Source organism: Pavona decussata, unplaced genomic scaffold, assembly GCF_977016875.1.
Source record: "Pavona decussata unplaced genomic scaffold, jaPavDecu1.1 SCAFFOLD_233, whole genome shotgun sequence".
In the NCBI taxonomy this organism is placed as follows: domain Eukaryota; kingdom Metazoa; phylum Cnidaria; class Anthozoa; order Scleractinia; family Agariciidae; genus Pavona; species Pavona decussata.
This window is the reverse complement of record NW_028145638.1, coordinates 1,474,295-1,492,006: the sequence shown is the minus strand read 5'-3', so window position 1 is coordinate 1,492,006 and position 17,712 is coordinate 1,474,295. Positions and strand designations below refer to the sequence as shown.

General features: G+C 41.4%; 3 protein-coding genes across 4 annotated transcripts; 1 reads left to right on the top strand and 2 right to left on the bottom strand.

The window, feature by feature from the left end:
* Positions 1-2,615: 2,615 nt before the first annotated feature.
* Positions 2,616-13,425, bottom strand: LOC146458306 (ribosomal L1 domain-containing protein 1-like). The gene is made up of 6 exons (XM_085090733.1): positions 13,320-13,425; positions 13,057-13,199; positions 7,741-7,852; positions 6,912-7,060; positions 5,872-5,970; positions 2,616-3,225 (listed from the first exon to the last, which is right to left on the bottom strand). Exons 1-6 carry the CDS (start codon positions 13,371-13,373, stop codon positions 2,997-2,999), a joined length of 786 nt encoding a protein of 261 aa, XP_084946859.1. The 5' UTR covers positions 13,374-13,425; the 3' UTR covers positions 2,616-2,996.
* A 71-nt stretch (positions 13,426-13,496) lies between these two features.
* LOC146458305 (uncharacterized) lies at positions 13,497-14,791 on the top strand. 2 transcript variants are annotated; one of them, XM_085090732.1, is made up of 2 exons: positions 13,497-13,732; positions 14,363-14,791. In XM_085090732.1, the coding sequence occupies exons 1-2, from the start codon at positions 13,630-13,632 to the stop codon at positions 14,650-14,652; spliced, it is 393 nt and encodes a 130-aa protein (XP_084946858.1). In that variant the 5' UTR covers positions 13,497-13,629; the 3' UTR covers positions 14,653-14,791. The 2 variants fall into 2 exon arrangements, with proteins under 2 accessions (XP_084946858.1, XP_084946857.1); XM_085090731.1 differs by having other exon boundaries at positions 13,497-14,791.
* A 562-nt stretch (positions 14,792-15,353) lies between these two features.
* On the bottom strand, positions 15,354-17,530 carry LOC146458304 (kelch-like protein 40). The gene has a single exon (XM_085090730.1). It carries the CDS (start codon positions 17,419-17,421, stop codon positions 15,490-15,492), a length of 1,932 nt encoding a protein of 643 aa, XP_084946856.1. The 5' UTR covers positions 17,422-17,530; the 3' UTR covers positions 15,354-15,489.
* Between the last annotated feature and the right edge of the window lie 182 nt (positions 17,531-17,712).

Sequence of the window (17,712 nt, the reverse complement as noted above, 5' to 3'; positions counted from 1 at the left end):
AAAAAGTTTCTAGAATAATATTAAGCCCCGCAGGGTTCTAACCACGGCCGCACCCATACTCATGGTCAGAAATATTTAGAGAAGAAGGTTAGACCCTCAAATGGTTCGGATGGCCACGTTGAAATTTTTATGGCGGCCCCGTCTCCAACTTGGAGATGTAAAATAACCACTGTAATGAGCCCTGGATATGACCACTCTCAGTACCAGCGATTAGTCTGAAGGGCTTCTGAGGGAATATAATGAGACTACAAAATTGTGTAACTGTTAGAGTTCAGTTTATTTGAGAGAACTTAACGGAGTTCTTCACAGATTAGTAGCTATGGCTATAAAAAGTATCCATAATAATAATAATAATAATAATAATAATAATAATAATAATAATAATAAAAGCATAAGCGTTGCATTTATAGTTGGGTTTGCAGGAAAATAAGCATGTTGGTTTCATTTACGGAAAAAAAATTTACGTTCGTGATAAACATTATAATTAAATTATCGCACACCAAAAACAGGCTAGTTATTAAAAATGCGAGCTTCTTGTTGCAAGTATATGTTAATTTTTTTCCGACTTAGGGCTTTTCGCGCAGTTTGAAAATAAGACACAACTTTTAAATTTCATATTGACCTTCCCCTAACATGAATTAGCAAAACTACGTTGCCTTACGGGAAAATTTGTACCTGTTGGCTCTGATACGTCTTAGATAGTCTCCGAAAGCGCCTTGTTTATACCGCGGTCAGCCTTGCGCGATTTCCCTTTGGCGTAGCTCGATTAGGTATCGTTGGGAACCTCTCCACCACCCAATGCCCAAAGAAGAGGGATGAACTGGACAGATGGTCATGCCCGAAATGTCACAAGGTGCAGTGAAAATTGAAGCCCGTGCAAAAATTAAGTTGATCTCCGACTCAACATCACTTACGCCGACAGACTGTGTGTGTGCTGAGATGCTTTTTCCACATGAAAGCAACGGGAGGATAAGGGCACTTTTTTTCTTTTGCTCTCGGCGTCTTCGTTTATCTTGGGAGCACTCTCCCCCAGCTAACCTCAGGAAAGAGCAATTGATATCCATTCCATGTGTTATCCGGAAGGACAACGTGGCTGCGCGATCATCTGTTTGTTTAAAAATTTTGAATGACGCGATGGTCATTATATCATTAGGATTGGTTTACCTTATTAAATTTGGTTTTCTGTAGTGTTGAGCGCTTCCGCTTTTCCCTTCCCATTATTTTATTACTACTTTCCTTCTTCTAAATTTATTTTACATTTGTTTATTTCCTTCATTTCTTCCTTTGTTTGCTTACAAGTTCGTTTTCTTTCTTTCTTTTTTTCTCTCTATCGTTCGGGCTGCTTGTCTGTCGGTCGGTGGTTCTTTCTTCCTTAACCTAGCTCGTTCTTTTTGGCATTTTTTCCATTTCTTTTAAGAATTTTAGATCACAGGGTGTCTTTTTTAACAAACCAAAATTATTTCCTTATCCGCAAAACTTGTGTTACACCTGAAGGAATATTGGTAACCAAGCCTTCCTTGTAAGGAGTGTAATATGTCATTGCGTGACATACAAATAATATGCATGGATTGAAGAAGTCAAAACGACAGTGTCGCTCAGTAATCGAAAATCTCGCTCAATGGTCATTTTTTTTACGATGAAACAAGCTCAGTTGTACGTTAGAGAAAGATAGCAGATATGGTGTATTTGAAACTGCGAAGAATATCGCCGATGTTTGTACAAGAGCCACCCAGGTATCGTTCAGATAGTTGTTGATTTCGGGAAGATGGTAATTTTGAAGAGAAAGTAGGAATGAAAACCAATCTACAGCCACTGTTTCAGCAAGGTAAACTTGTAATGTTGACCTTCTAATCAAATAGATTAGCTTGGAATATTGGTTTCGATAACAGCGACTAATTCGATTATTTGTGTTTGTTGACAAGTGGAGTTTGTGATTTTCTCGACATAGAGCATGGTTTTTTCGTGCAGAAGTTAAAAGCCCCAGACTAATTTTTATATCCTTGAAAAGAAGACTATTACCACTAATCACAGCCTTAATTTCAAGCGCTTCTGAGTTATACCGCATGGGAAAAATGTTTATTGAAAAACTGCTCCAAAATGAGATTTTTAAACAATGAAATATTGGTGATTTTCAAACTCGTGCCTTGCATTCCCAGTTAGGTAAACAATCCTGGTTTTAGACTTGAATCATTTGCCAATGACTCTTACACAAATATACCAATTTGAAAAAACCGTGCTTCCTTTTGCCCTTTACACGAGCGAAGTTCTTGTGTTGTTACTCGACGCACTAATTTCCGCCATTTTGTGACGGTCGGCGCCCGTTACAGTTATTGGTAATTTTCTGGAAAACAAAAGCAGAGCTGAACATAAGAAATACACCACGTTTATTAACTCATCATAGAGTATGTCTGAGCAAAATATGAGGGTAGTCAATTTTTGAACCCTGTGCCATCACTCACTCGGTCATGAAAAAAAGGCGCTCTTAACCTCGAATCAAAGTTCTCGTTACTCCAGGATTAGCTTAATCGGGCTTTGAACAACTGGGCCCTGGTTTTCAATACACACGGAAGTACGAGTAAAATAGGCATCGGACACATAAAAGACGCGATTGCGATAACGGTTTCAAGTTTTTATTATTTTGTAGAGCAAAGGAAATGCATCAGTTCAGTTTGTGAAGTAACAGTTGCACCACATGACAAACGAGTTCACGCTTATTTAAAAGCGTCTTTTTCTGGAACTATTCCGGTATATATATGAACATTAAATCCTCGAAAAACACAATTATCAGGTGCATTTCTAATAAACCAAACTTTCGGGTTGACCTCGAGTAAAAATCTCATAAGTTTTCCTTTATTCTGTAAGCTTTTCCTGCTCGCAGTAGTTTATTCCTTTTCATTCACTCTTTTGTTTTCTTTATGTTACACTATTTTACGGAAACAGTTTATCGAGCTCCAAAAAGCTAAAAGAGTCATTCAACATCAGTGTTGGGTCAGCTGCTATGCCTTTTTCCGCTTTTTCTTTGGTGGTTCCGAGGCTTCTACCGCCAGAGATTTTTCAGGCAGTGAGGTGTAAATAGGAAGGGAGATAGAATCAGTAGTTTTCAAGTTCAAAGACTGAATGTTATTCCATCCTCTCGGGACAATCTTGGTGATTTCAGCAACTGCACCAACGACGTTCTCCACGGCTTGTTCTACTGTCAGTCCAGTATGAGCCACCTTTACTGCGCTGTAACGGCAAAGAAAGAACATTACTGACAAACGATTAGTGTGACTAATTTAAAAGAAAACTTAATTCATGGATGGGTTGTCGTGAAGAACAGCCCCCCTCTACCGACTGTCGGCCGACAATTAACCGAAGGCTACCGACAGCTACGTTCTACTTAAATTTCTCTGCAAAAAAACTAAATGAACAAGACTGTTGGCCGTTTGTCGGCCGACTGTTGGCCGTTTGTCGGTCGATAGTTGGCCGTTTGTCGGTTGACTGTTGGCCGTTTGTCAGACAACTGTTGGCCGTTTGTCGGCCGACTGTTCGCCGTTTGTCGGCCGACTGTTCGCCGTTTGTCGGTCAACTGTTGGCCGTTTGTCGGTCAACTGTTGGCCGTTTGTCGGCCGACTGTTCGCCGTTGGTCGGTCGATTGTTGGCCGTTTGTCGGCCGACTGTTCGCCGTTTGTCGGTCGATTGTTGGCCGTTTGTCGGTCGACAGTTGACCGACAGACGGTAGAGGGGAGCTGTTCTACACAATAGGCCATTTTCATGATGGCGTCATTTTACTACAACTACCAGAATTCTTTTCGTTTTCCTTTTCAAATTCAAATTTTGTAATCCGAGTGGATTCCAGAAGGATTCTGGTAGTTGTAGTCAAATGACGCCATAGTGAAAATGTCCTATTAGGGAGCTTAAGCAACGATGACGGCAACGGCAACGAAAACATCACCCGAAAAGATATCTTTATTTCATATGCGCTACTTCGCGATTATTTCAACTCGCTCAACTTTTACAAAAATGGCGAACTATCAAGCAACCAAATTGGTAGGAGTGGCGTTCAAGTTAAGAAAGAAAATAAAAAATTCACCGTCGTGCGTTCACGTTCTCCACAAAACCTTATACTGTATGTGGTCATTACACGTTGTTGTTTTGCAGAGGACGGCAAAATGTAAAACGCACGTGCAGAGCGATTGTGTTTGCTCATTAAAACCTATTGTTCTGCGGCGTTGTCGTTGCCGTTGCCGTCGTCGTTGCCCCGAAGTACAATTATTAAGGAGTGGTAGTGGAATGAATCCCAGGTATAGCGTGTGTGCTTACGTTTGAAAGTGAACGGGTGCAAAGGATTTTGGTGGCTTGAAAATTGTTTATTGAAAGATTGTTATAGCGGGGGAGTGTATTTAAAAGCAGCGATTTCCAAAGAAGTATTGTGAAGGCAGATCTATAGTTTACACAACTTTGTCGTATGCAACATGTTGACGTCACGAGCTTACGATATGAATTGTTTTGTGTAAATCAAACTTACCGAACTCATCGTGCACGACACGTAAAAATAACGTCGTTGGATTTTGAAACATGTTTTAAACATGATCCTACGGCAATCGTACGTGGGTGTAGGCAATGGCGAATGACGAGAGTTGTATACTATTTTTTTGCATGACGCGAGCAGTGCGCACTACAGAAATCCATGCGAAAGTCGTAAGCAAAAGTTGGACCTCCCTTAACTATAGACCTAACTATAGACCCTGAGCGTGTATTTGATCAAAGGCCTTTACAGGGGCTTATCTAAGCCGGGGGAGCAATTCTGCGAGGCAAGGAGCTTGAAATTTGAATTGATTTAGCATTTAAGGATGGGATACACGTTGGCTTGACAATAACAACCGTTTCAACACTAAACTAACAGCTGACACAGTTTGAAGCCGCTAGCCCTTTTCCCCTCGAGCTCTAGCCTTATGTGTATTCAGAGAGGCCTTTGTCGAAAGGACGTTTGTATGATGAGAAATACCGTATTTACTCGAATAAGCGCCGCCCCCGAATAAGCGCCGCCCTCGATTAAGCGCCGCACATGGAGCGGAATGGTTAATAAGCGCCGCCCTCGAATAAGCGCCGCAGCTCCAGTGCGGCGCTTATTTGAGTATTACCATAAGATGATAAAAATACACTGTAATCGCTGCAATGCGGTTCAAAGCCAACAATGGCAATTTATTTTCATCAATGGTGATGTTTTCAGTTCGAAGTGAGTATATCTTGATGCTCTTTCATTTAGTTCTCTCTTCAAAATGTTCTTCAGTTCTTGCGTGAAGGCTGTAAACTTTGCCGGTAAGAGAAGCCCAACCTCCCTCTTTCTCTTCCCTGTAACTGTTGCAGTAAGGAGATTGTCAGCGTTTGCTTGTACAATCAAAATGTTTTGGCTTTGTGGTATGAGCCATTTAATAAGCGCCGCCCTCAAATAAGCGCCGCCCTCGAATAAGCGCCGCACAGGAGACACGAAAAATTAAATAAGCGCCGCGGCGCTTATTCGAGTAAATACGGTACGTTGAAATTGTTGGCTCTACTTAAAATTCAAATACCATGGAAGAGTTCAGGAAGCTGTTTTCATCTGTTTGAATCGCGTTCATCTTAGCAAAGTTAGCTGAATTTTTCATTTACAAACGTTTTTAGTAATTACAGAAGCTGTTTGTTGCGATATTTTTGAAAGCTTTTGCAATGGCGGAAAAGCAAAATCCTGCGACAAGTTGTATGCAAATAAGTCCCAACCGGACTCTACTGTACTGCGAATGCGCCCCAGCCGACATGACGGTAGTCCCTTTAAGGGGCTTATTTTGTGGGGGAGAGAGTTGAGGGGCTAATTTTTGGAGTTTTATGTTATAAGTGGAGAATAGTAAATACCTGCATGGGCCGTGTCCTAAGCTCAAAAGAGAACATTGAAGCACTTTGTCTATTTCCTTTTTTAAGTTGGTTTTCTTTAAATCAACTGGAACAGGAAACCTGCACAAAAATAACAAACAAGTAGACATAATCCATTTCCACAAAGCTTCAATGTTTTAATATTTTTCTCTCTCTTTGTTCCCCATGTACACGAATTTACCTCCAGCATGCCAGTTAAAATACAACCACAATCTATTACATGACAATTTTTGGTACATAAAGGATAAAGGTTAAACCAACTGCAGTTGCATTACACATGTCTACAAACTCAAAAGTGACAAAGACCTAAGATATTATAAAAGCTGTGAAGACAGTATTTACAAATAACAGATAATCTGAGTGGTGCTTGTTATTTTCCGCCAATTATTAAACAACTAAATCTGTAAATTTAACCAAGCATTTCTTGAATTTCTCCCATATTTCAAAGGTTTGTGCTAATATTACTTTTACTAAAAAAAACCCCTGGTTTTCCATATCAGTTAAAATAAACTCCGGAGGCAATTACCCCTACTGAACAGATGAATGATTGGTGAATCTTCACACCGTTTGTGAATCTTCTGTTGTTTTCCTGTATATAAACCTCTCCACTTTCCAGTAATTTACTATACCATTAAAATTATTGTATTCCACAAAAGTTCTTCATTGTTTGCCCTTGACAACACAATGACGTTGAACCTAATTAAATGGCCTTAGCCTCACATATTCACCAGGCTTAAAATATTCCATCACATTTATTCCATTGCGCATTTGCCACACATGGACATTCCAATCCTAGCAGTATGCAGGATGTTTGTCCCATGAACCTAGTTTTATGGCCTTAGCTCCCACGAGTCTCCTGTAGCTCTGGTTGAGAATCGGAACTAGGGGCACTCAGATTTTTTTCTGCGTATGCCTGTGTCATTTACTGATTAATACATCATTCTCATCAATAAATCTAACAAGTACAAACCCATTACATCTACACTACCATTACATCATTAGGGGATTATATAGATACTTACTTTTTGCGTGAGTAGAATGTCTTTCCTAGCACTCTGGGCAATAAATGGTAAATTACGTCATCACAGATGAACACATCATACAAGGAACATAGCTGTCGCTTGGATTCAAATGACTGATAATTCTTGCGAAGCTTGTTCAGAGAAATTACCTTACAAGGACAAAATAACACAAGTTATAAACAACACTAACTATCGGAGTTGGAAACATTGGATGTTAATAATATTATGAGTATTATTTATACAATGGTGAATGTTTTCCGTGTCAAATGAGTGGTATTTTAGTCTTGACATGTTACCTAGATTACTGGATATGTTCCACCAATAAATTTCTGAACTTTGATGAACACGTCAAAGAGTTAAATGTTATATTGCAAAAGACAGTCCTAGAATTTATAAAGAAATCTTGGAATAGGGTTGATGTGGTTTGTAGTGTCATTTATGGGACTATGTTTTTGTCGAAATAGAATTAAATAGATATGCTGTTCAATAGTCTGGATTTATGAGTCACGCACACAGAAGATTGCTATGAAAGATCTACAGGCATGAGACAAATGCATAATGTCTGAGCTAGAGCTGGATGATATACAAGGGTTTTATTAAGAGCCGGGCAAATTGTCCATCTGTGGATATGATGCTGCTTGGTTCCTTTTAAAACATTGCGACCAATTTTTTCCATGAAAAGAACATATCCAGTCAAGTTAACTAGCCTGTTCAGGGGCACTAACCTTTTGCCTCCCTGCTCAAAATCTTAATGAAACCCCTACATACAGGTATACCACTAGTGCACCTTTAGTATGCTGTGAGCTACAGGGTCGATTTCCATACATACCTTCTTAACCGTCACTCCTTTGGCTTTTAATATCTCCTTCACCTTTGAACTCTCTTCTTTGGTAAATAGGCAAACATCCACATTTTCTGAGTGTAGTGAGTGGGTTAATGGACTGAAACCAAAATGAGACATATCATTGGCATTACCAAGCTTGCTCTTATCATCGGTAACTTTGATCATCTTTCTCTAAATTATCCCTTCTTCTTTAGTAATCCCCCCATGTTTATGCCAAAAGTATGTAATGGGAATTTCAGATGATTACAGTAATTTCACTCTATGTGTAAATTATAAAGAACATTATTTGTGTGCATTGATGGAACATTGATTGACCAATGTTAACTAAGTTTAACAATTATTGATTTCTTTGGCAATGATCACTTTTCATTGATTGAATATCTTATTACATACTGTGATATTTTAGGCCAATAACTGTTATGTAACGCAATCTAGCATACCATAGATTCCTCTAGAATGTTCCACTTAAGAGCCTCTCACATGTTTGTAATGGAGAGATCAATGACACAGATTGGTTGATTAAACTACTTGAATGGAATACATGTTTTGCTGCATGTTCTTAACTTGCCGCTCAGTTAGAGAACACAACATGGTGTCAGAACCGTTTTAAATGGCCTAAACCATTCACCGTAACTGTATTTCTTTGTGGCAGTGTTCGATTTAGCCCTCCTTCAGCCTGTTACCAGGATGCCGGGAACAGAAGGGGAAACCTCGAATGCAGACAGAGGTGCAGAAGGGACAACTTCTCAGCAGTTATTACCAGTTAAACCGCCAAAATCCTTCGACTTTTCAAATTACGAAGAATGGCCACGGTGGTTAAAACGCTTTGATCGGTACCGCATCGTCTCAGGCTTACAAAGCCAAGCAGAAGACCTTCAAGTAAATGCCCTTATTTACGCTATGGGTGGTGATGCAGAAGACATCATGGCCAGTTTTGTCTTCGCAGATGAGTCAGATGCACACAAATATGATGCTGTGAAAGCAAAATTCAACAGCCATTTTGTCGCGAAGAAAAACGTAATCTACGAGCGAGCAAAATTTAATCAACGGGCACAGGGTCAAGATGAGTCGGTGGAAAATTTCATCACTGCCCTTCATAGTCTGGCCGAATTCTGCGAGTATGGATCATTGAAGGATGAGATGATTCGTGACCGCTTAGTTGTCGGACTTAGGAACGAGAAACTCAGCGAAAAACTGCAGATTGACGCAAGTTTGACGCTAGAAAAAGCCGTTCAACAAGCCAGACAAAGTGAGTCTGTCAAAAAGCAGCAGGGAGTGATAAGATCAAGCCACATTCCGTCAAGCAATCTTGAAACCCTGGAAGAAAAACAAGCAAAATCAGGAAGGCCTCGAGGGTCACATAAACCGAAACAACCCAGCAAGTCAAGCGGAGATGGAAACAACAGCAAGTTTAAAAGACGGACTACCGGATGTGAAAGGTGTGGAAACCCTAAAAATCACAACAGGCAGTCGTGCCCTGCAAAAGATGCGAAGTGTCACAAGTGCTCAAAACAAGGCCATTTCGCCAAATGGTGCCACGCGAGCTTACCACCGAGTAAAGTCTATGAAGTTGAAGCAGCCGAGAGCTCTAGCTCAGATTCAGACATCTTTCTTGGCGAAGTCGTATCCAAGCAAGAGAAACCATGGACAGCTGACGTGACAATCAACAGCCATCGCGTGACATTCAAACTAGACTGCGGTGCAGATGTCACAGTACTTCCCAGCAAGATTTTCACCGAAATAACTGACAAACCGATCCTGTTGAAAACGTCCAAGAAGCTGTATGGCCCTTGCCGGTACGAGCTCAAGTGTAAAGGAGAGTTTGAAGCCTCTTTGAAGTATGAAACAAGTCATGCAAGGAGCAGATTTATGTCCTGGATAATCTGGATCGCCCACTACTTGGCCGCACAGCCTGTCACAAGCTTGGAATTATCAAGAAAATAGACGACGTCGTTTCACCTGAGAGAAGCCCAGATCGCATGAAGAAGACACACCCAAACCTCTTCAAAGGACTTGGCTGTATGCCAGGCGAATATGAGATCAAGCTTAGCGACGGAGCCAAACCGTTCAACCTTACTACGCCCCGCAGAATTCCAATACCACTGCTGGACAATGTGAAAGCCGAAATAAAGCGTATGGAAGACATGGAAGTCATCGAGCGGGTGGATCAACCCACAGAATGGTGTTCTCCAGTGGTAGTCGTTCCCAAGAAAAATGGAAAAGTACGGATATGCGGAGACTTTATCCAGCTTAACAAAGCAGTTCAACGAGAGAACCATCCCATGCCCACCACAGAGCAGACACTCGCCAAACTCACAGGTGCCAAGATCGTGTCAAAACTGGACGCGAACTCTGGGTTTTGGCAGAGGAAACTCAGCCCCAAGTCTAAGCTGCTTACTACCTTCATTACGCCCTGGGGACGGTACTGCTACAAACGACTCCCGTTCGGAATCTCATCCGCCCCAGAACACTTCCAGAAAACCATGCAGTACATCCTGGCTGGACTGGAAGGAGTGGAATGTCAAATGGATGACATCCTAGTGTTCGGAAACTCTTATGAACAGCACGACGAGCGTTTAGAAGCAGTCTTACGACGCCTTGAAGAGCATGGAGTAACCCTCAACCTCGAGAAATGTGAATTTGCCAAGGAAAACGTTGAGTTCCTGGGTCACGTGATCGGCAAAGACGGGATTCAAGCTGACCCTTCGAAAGTTGAAGCGATCAAGCGGATGAAGGCCCCATCTGATGTCTCAGACTTGAGAAGATTTCTAGGAATGGTCAACCAAATGGGCAAGTACCTACCCAACTTAGCTCAGACCAGTAAACCCCTAAGAGAACTGCTTACCAAAGATAGCGCTTGGCTCTGGGACACAGCACAGAAGGAAGCGTTCGAAGAGATCAAGAGACAGCTGATTTCAACCCCAGTTCTGGCGATTTACGACCCACAGTTGGAGACGACAGTTTCAGCAGACGCCTCGTCATATGGAATTGGAGCCGTGTTGACCCAAAAGCAGTCAGAGGGTTACTGGAAACCAGTGGCGTTCATCTCACGAGCCTTGACAAGCACTGAGCAAAGATACGCCCAAATTGAGAAAGAGGCACTAGCTACTACATGGGCGTGTGAGAGATTGGCCGATTACTTAGTTGGCAAAACGTTTCACGTCGAAACAGACCACAAACCTCTCGTACCGCTACTAGGATCAAAGAATCTTGACGAGATGCCTCCAAGAATTCAGAGATTGAGAATGCGACTCCTGCGATTCCACTTTACAATCTCCCATGTTCCGGGTAAAAACCTGGTAACTGCCGATGCGTTGTCACGAGCACCTTTACAGCCAACGCCTAGCCACGCAAAAGAAGAAGAGATTGACCTCTATGTTGACAGTGTTCTGCTTCAACTACCCGCCACGGACAAGCGTCTTGAAGAGATCTCTGCTAAGCAGCAAGAAGATCCGGTGTGTAAGAAGCTTCTTGAATACTGCGAAGAAGGTTGGCCTGATTTCCACAAGATCCCAAGTTCACTGAGTCCGTACTGGACTACTCCTCAAGGGCTACGTGGACTACTCCTCAAGGGCTCTAGACTCATTATCCCCTCAAGTATGTGCCTGGAGATCCTAGAACAAATTCACGAAGGACACCAAGGAATTGTCAAGTGTCGACGACGAGCCAAGGACTCAGTCTGGTGGCCTGGGTTGAGCAATCAAGTACAAGATATGGTCACGAGCTGCCGAAAATGCATCGAGTATAGGAAGCCAAACCGAGAACCGATGATACCGACAGCAGTTCCTGAAAGACCATGGCAGATTCTGGGTACTGACCTGTTCAGCCTGAACGGACGAGCCTACCTGGTAGTGGTGGACTACTTCTCACGCTACGTAGAAGTCTCACTTCTGACGGCGTCTCAGAAGTCTAGCGACACCATCCGTGCACTTAAATCCATCTTTGCAAGACACGGAGTCCCTGAGATCCTGAGATCTGATAAAGGACCGCAGTTTGCTTCAACTGAGTTTGACCAGTTTTCAAAGGATTACTCCTTCACGCACATCACTTCAAGCCCGAAGTTGCCTCAGGCCAATGGAGAAGCTGAGCGTGCAGTGCAAACGGTGAAGAATACACTAAAGAAGGGAAAAGATCCAGCCAAAGCTCTGATGTCATACAGAGCAACACCATTGGAGAACGGATACAGCCCAGCAGAAATGCTCTTTGGCAGAAAGATCCGAACAACTGTTCCGGTGTTCCCTGACCAACTGAAACCATCATGGCCTGACCTAGAGAAAGTCCGGACGCATGAACAAGAAGGCAAACTAACCCAAACAAGCCGTTACAATTCAAGCCATCGATGCACTGAACTTCCCAAATTAAGTACTGGAGACCGCGTATGGGTTACCGACCAGAAGACACCAGCAATGGTCACAGAGAAAGCCCCAACACCAAGATCTTACATGGTTGAAACTGAAGCTGGCAGTTCGATCCGACGTAATCGTCGACATCTCGTTGCCATGCCAGAAAGTACTATCAAGGACACTCCCTTAAAACGAGTGGAAAGTTCACCAACCAAACCTTTGGATGTGAGTCCACAAAAGATGACCTCATCAGATGTTAAAACCTCAAGATCTGGACGGGTCATTAAACCCCCAGATAGACTCGACCTATAGACTATGAACATGGACATGACGGAACTTTGAAAAGAATAGGACCTGTCGTAAATCATGATTAAGATTTTCATCCAATGGACTAAAATAGACTGGTTGATTTAGAACCTCTTTTAGACTGAGGTTACTTTGATGTCATTTGTTTTGTGTTAACATTTTGATGTTATTTTATACTCGAAAGGGGAGATGTTATGTAACGCAATCTAGCATACCATAGATTCCTCTAGAATGTTCCACTTAAGAGCCTCTCACATGTTTGTAATGGAGAGATCAATGACACAGATTGGTTGATTAAACTACTTGAATGGAATACATGTTTTGCTGCATGTTCTTAACTTGCCGCTCAGTTAGAGAACACAACAATAACTACTGGCTTATTTGCCATCGGTAGATTAATACTTATTATATACTGCAACATTTTCGGCCGATAACTACTGGCTTAATTTTGAGTCGGTATATTAACTATATACTAAAACACCAACAAAAGTTAGTCGCCTTAAATGTTGCAGTATATAGACTGTGTTAATAGCATATTATGTCATAATATGTATTCCCATTGAATACCCCAGGTAATACAGTATTAGCAATTTTTAAAATATATAAATCATTCCACAGTTGGTGATAGATCTAGAATTAAACACGTGCTTACATTTTTCTTGGCTTCTTGTCTGGGTTAGGAATTTTCTTCAAAGCTAAAATCAATAGGATGGTGTCATGTTCACTCAACAGATGCAATTGTTTGCCTTTTTTCTTGCTAGCGTATTTCACAAGAGCTGGAATTGCCAGTTCAACCTACACGTGAAACAACAAGAACAAAATCTGGGAATAAATATTACAGATCTCTACAGAGAGACGCTACAAAAAAAGCAGTAACTAAGGTGATCTTTTAGGTGTTTAAAAATCGCCGTAAACCTGCTTTGTCTCCAGCTGGCTTTCGCGTATAGCTTTTCTTCTGGAATCCGCCATGTTGAAAAGAAGCACGTGCGACAATGATTTGATGACTATTACATGAAGAGTTGTATGTTTTCGTCCCCAGGGATACGCACGTGGACCCTCTGACGTCACTACAACACACAAACAACTCAAACATTTCATCAGCATTTCATCATCGCGCGCTCTTTTGAAATTTCAAACGTCCTGTAGTCTTCGTTTTGCGGTAGAGTAAAAACTTTTCTTCAAATTCACCTTCTTCAGGCTGATTTCAACCAAGACACGTTTCTACATGGGTGATCAAGTGGGCTATCCCATCAAAAATCTGATTTCATTCGACGCTTTGGAAAACCCAAAATGGCGTACACACGGTACACAGGAAGCGTTTTCTCAAGGTATGACGGTTGGAGAAATGATCTCTGATATCATGAAGTATCATAAGAGATGGAAAGAGGAAGAGGGTGACTATGATAAAAAACTGATTGAAGAGGTGAAAGACAAGTTCCTTCTCGAGTTTATCACTCATGTTAACAAAGAGGAAGAACACGGATTTTCGACTCTGGAGGAAACAACAAATGCTCTTAGAAATCGTTCCTCGCACAGTCGATTGAACCGTTCCCAGTCGATCGAAGAAAAAGAAACCATCAACCTAGAAAGAGCTTATATTAATTTGCTGGAAAAAATTAAAAGCGAAGAAAGGGCAAGTGATTATGGACTATTGGAGGCTAGTTTGCTGGAAGAAACTCATCGAATTATTCTGCAAGATATTCCGCTCCCGGCGAAGGATTATACAAAACCAGGAGAAATGAGCAACAAAAGAAGGATAGCGGAATTCAATGGAGAAATATACGAGTATCAAAACCCGGGAGACATGAAAAACGCCGTGAATAACTTACTTGATAAATACAATTTATTGTTTGATTCGTGCACTAAGAATCAATTAAAGAGTTATGATTATTATTACAATTTATTCAAAACATCTGCATGGCTCCTATTTGAGCTACTTGATTTGCATCCATTTTCAGATGGAAATGGAAGACTTTGCCGTATCCTTTGTAGCTACTCGCTGTCTGCATTTACACCATTCCCAACTCCAATCTATAATGTGTGGACCAATTCCAGTAAGGATGATTACAAGCAAGCATTGGTGGACACAAGAAAGTTCTACAATAGACAACCTCGTGGTCTGGCGACCATGATTATAGAATGCAGTTGCTTTGGCTGGAGAAATTTCTTCAGAGAATTGGACAGTAAGAAAAAGTCCAGGGATACTGTGCCAGCAAATGCTTCTCAAGCTACAAACAAGGAGGAGTAGATAATTTGGTTACTTCATCAAGAAGGAAGGCTATGATCAGCAGGAACCTAGACTCAAACATGTCTACTGTGTGAAATAACGCTTACCGTATTTTCTCGATTAAACGACGGACCCCTATTAAACGCCAGCTTCGTATAAACGCCAGGTCAAAACTGCTGCTTTTTAAATAAACAACGGGTGTGTTTAATCGGGGCCCCAGCGTTTATTAGGGATCGAGGTCACAAGGACCAGTTACAAGTAAATGGTAACCTCTTGAATGGCACTGTTACGACATACCAAGTACGGTATGCTATAATTTGCACACATTGGCTGACACAAACAAGGAGGTTGGCGACATTACCATTTATAAACTTCAAACTTTGTACTCATATCGTTTACTTTCTTCTACATCATTTATATATTGTTTATGTGCTGTTTGTTAGTGATACAAATCTTGATTGCAACATAGTACACACGCCGAATGTACGCTACCATAATACTGTAACTTCAGGTAATTGAGGGGAAAATTGTCCAGCACTGACAAACTGCTCCTAGGTCTCCGAGGATCTGTAATCTGTAATCAACCTGGAAAAATGGCTGAAAATCGCATTTCATTAATAAACGCCGGTCCCCGATTAAACGCCAGCCTTGAAAAAACGCCAGGTCAAAGCTGCGGAATTTTAAATAAATGCCTGGTGCGTTTAATCGAGAAAATACGGTACTGAAACTTGAACATTTGGTCAAATAGTCAGAACAGCTTGGAGTCTTTGATGTTCATTGCCGAGAATAGAAATCACTCAATACCCAGTATCTGTTTTTGGACTGATCTCCTGATTGATGGCGACGAAAGGTGTCAACTTACATGACCGTGCATTTGCATTTACCAGATCTGTTGTGGGTCAATGAGAGACTGGAAGGACCGATGTCCCGTCTGCCGGCGAGACATGTTCCTTTAAAAACTCTCATTGGACAACAAATCATTTTACAATAATCTTCACGAAAGCCAGTCAGCATTTCATTAGCTTTTTCAGTCCATTCATTTTTGTCAGGATCATAGCATCTAATATCTATATCACATGTTAGTCCAGGGTGCTCATTTAATACATACAGCTTATTATCAGCACATGCTGTAAGTACGGCATGTGGAAAGTACACCAAGCTTGCTATTAAGTGCCATTCATTTGTAGTTTCATCATACACTTCACAGCTTTTAAGTTCTGAGAATCTGATTGGTTGCAAAACTTCAAGACCACAAAGAATAAAAACTTTCCCATATGCAGCCGCACCACAAGCATCACATCTTGCTTCTTGTAGGTCAGCTATCTTGTCCCAAGTGTTTGTGCTGAGGTCATACCTGTTAGCATCCCTCAGAGTCTCGTATGCACGTGTGTATGGGTAGTTCCTGCTGGCTTCTACCATTGAACCACCGAGAAAATAAATAAAGTTGTCTTTGGCAACAACGCTCATTCTTTCTTTCATACCCCAATCAAATGAAGTTATATCCTCCCATGAGTTTGATTCCGCTACATACTTCGTGATTACGGAAACATGCCTTCTCCCACAAGGTGACATTCTTCCTGTCCATTCATGGGAGGAATAACAACGCCAATTCCCTCTCTGGCAAACGGGGCAGGATCTATCTTCAGATACCAAAGCATAAATTTCCTTTTCATTTCTGACAAATACATTGAGCATTCTCCTTGGTGTTGTGTAAGGCAAAAATTCCCAGCGGTTTGAAAATGAATCATAGTGTAATATTTTTCTGCTTCCAGGTGAGGGCATAAAAAATAATTTACCACGGCAAGAAGCTAAGTGAAGCTGACCCGAGAATTCACTTAATTCAAATTCGGATATGTTTACGCCAGGCAGTTTTTTGCCAAGGAATCTTGACCACGAATCCTCGCGAGGATAGTAAAAACGTGGAATTTGGTACGTTCTGGGTGAGTAGACAACTATAACGGGGATCTCAAGTGACTTTCTCGGCTCAACACTGATAGGATTATAGTTTTTTGAGGCAGTGAACTTTATAGCGTCTCTGACACGATTCATGCAACCTTCATTATCATTCACAAGATCATTTGTCACGATATTACTGTGTAGGAAGTCACGCGATATAAAAACAAGTCGAACTTCACGAAACAACTCGGCAAAATATTTCTTTCGCTTGTTTTTATCGTAATCAATCCATGTTAGAATGATCGAGAACACATCTTCCTCGGCGCTTACATTTATTTCGTCACTTGAAATCCACATTTTAACTTGCTCGCTCGACAGATTCAAACAATCTTCCGTCGTCGCCACGGTGGCGAAATTTTCAAAGATGAAGTTTTTGGCGTCGGAGATCAGTTCGTCGCATCGAAATCTTTCGGCCAAATGGTAAGTTGAAATTGAGTTTGAAACATTCAGCTTCTGTGCTAAAAATTTCCCAGCGATAGTTTTCAGATGCGGAAGAACCAAATAGTCCGCCATCGCGATCAAATCTCGAGCATTGTTTTCAGCTGTTATCTGAACAATATGAGTGTAAATATACTCCAATATGTCGCTTAAACTGGCTCCTGTTAGCATTTCCAAGCGTATGACTCCTTCGTTAGATTCTCTCATGTCGCTATTAAAGAGCTTTTCAAAGAAAGGGCTTGCCTCTGAAAGAACATCTCTATGAGCTTTGAATTCTTTCCCATCTTCAGCCACCAAAGTGACGTCGAAAGGATGATCGAGGGTTTCTTGTGGAGCAAAGAATTGTTGTCTGATCCTGCTCGGAATCTCCGCAGCGGCTTGCTTTGCAGCTTCCATTAGAAATTACGATGAAGCTGATTTTTAAGGCATGGGCGTGCACTCCAACCTGATGCAAGTGGTCCATTTCAGATTACAGCTCTAGTTACGTTATGTGGGTGGTCAATGCAAATTATCTTCCCCAATTATTATGTAGATTATCAATGGACAGGCTAGGTGTTTCTGATCATGAAACAAACAAAATGTCAAAAATTTTCTGGTCGAAATCTCGACCATGACCATGATAAGTGAGTAAAAGGTCAATGTGCAAATTGAAATTAATTAAGATAGCATTCATATACAACCTCCACA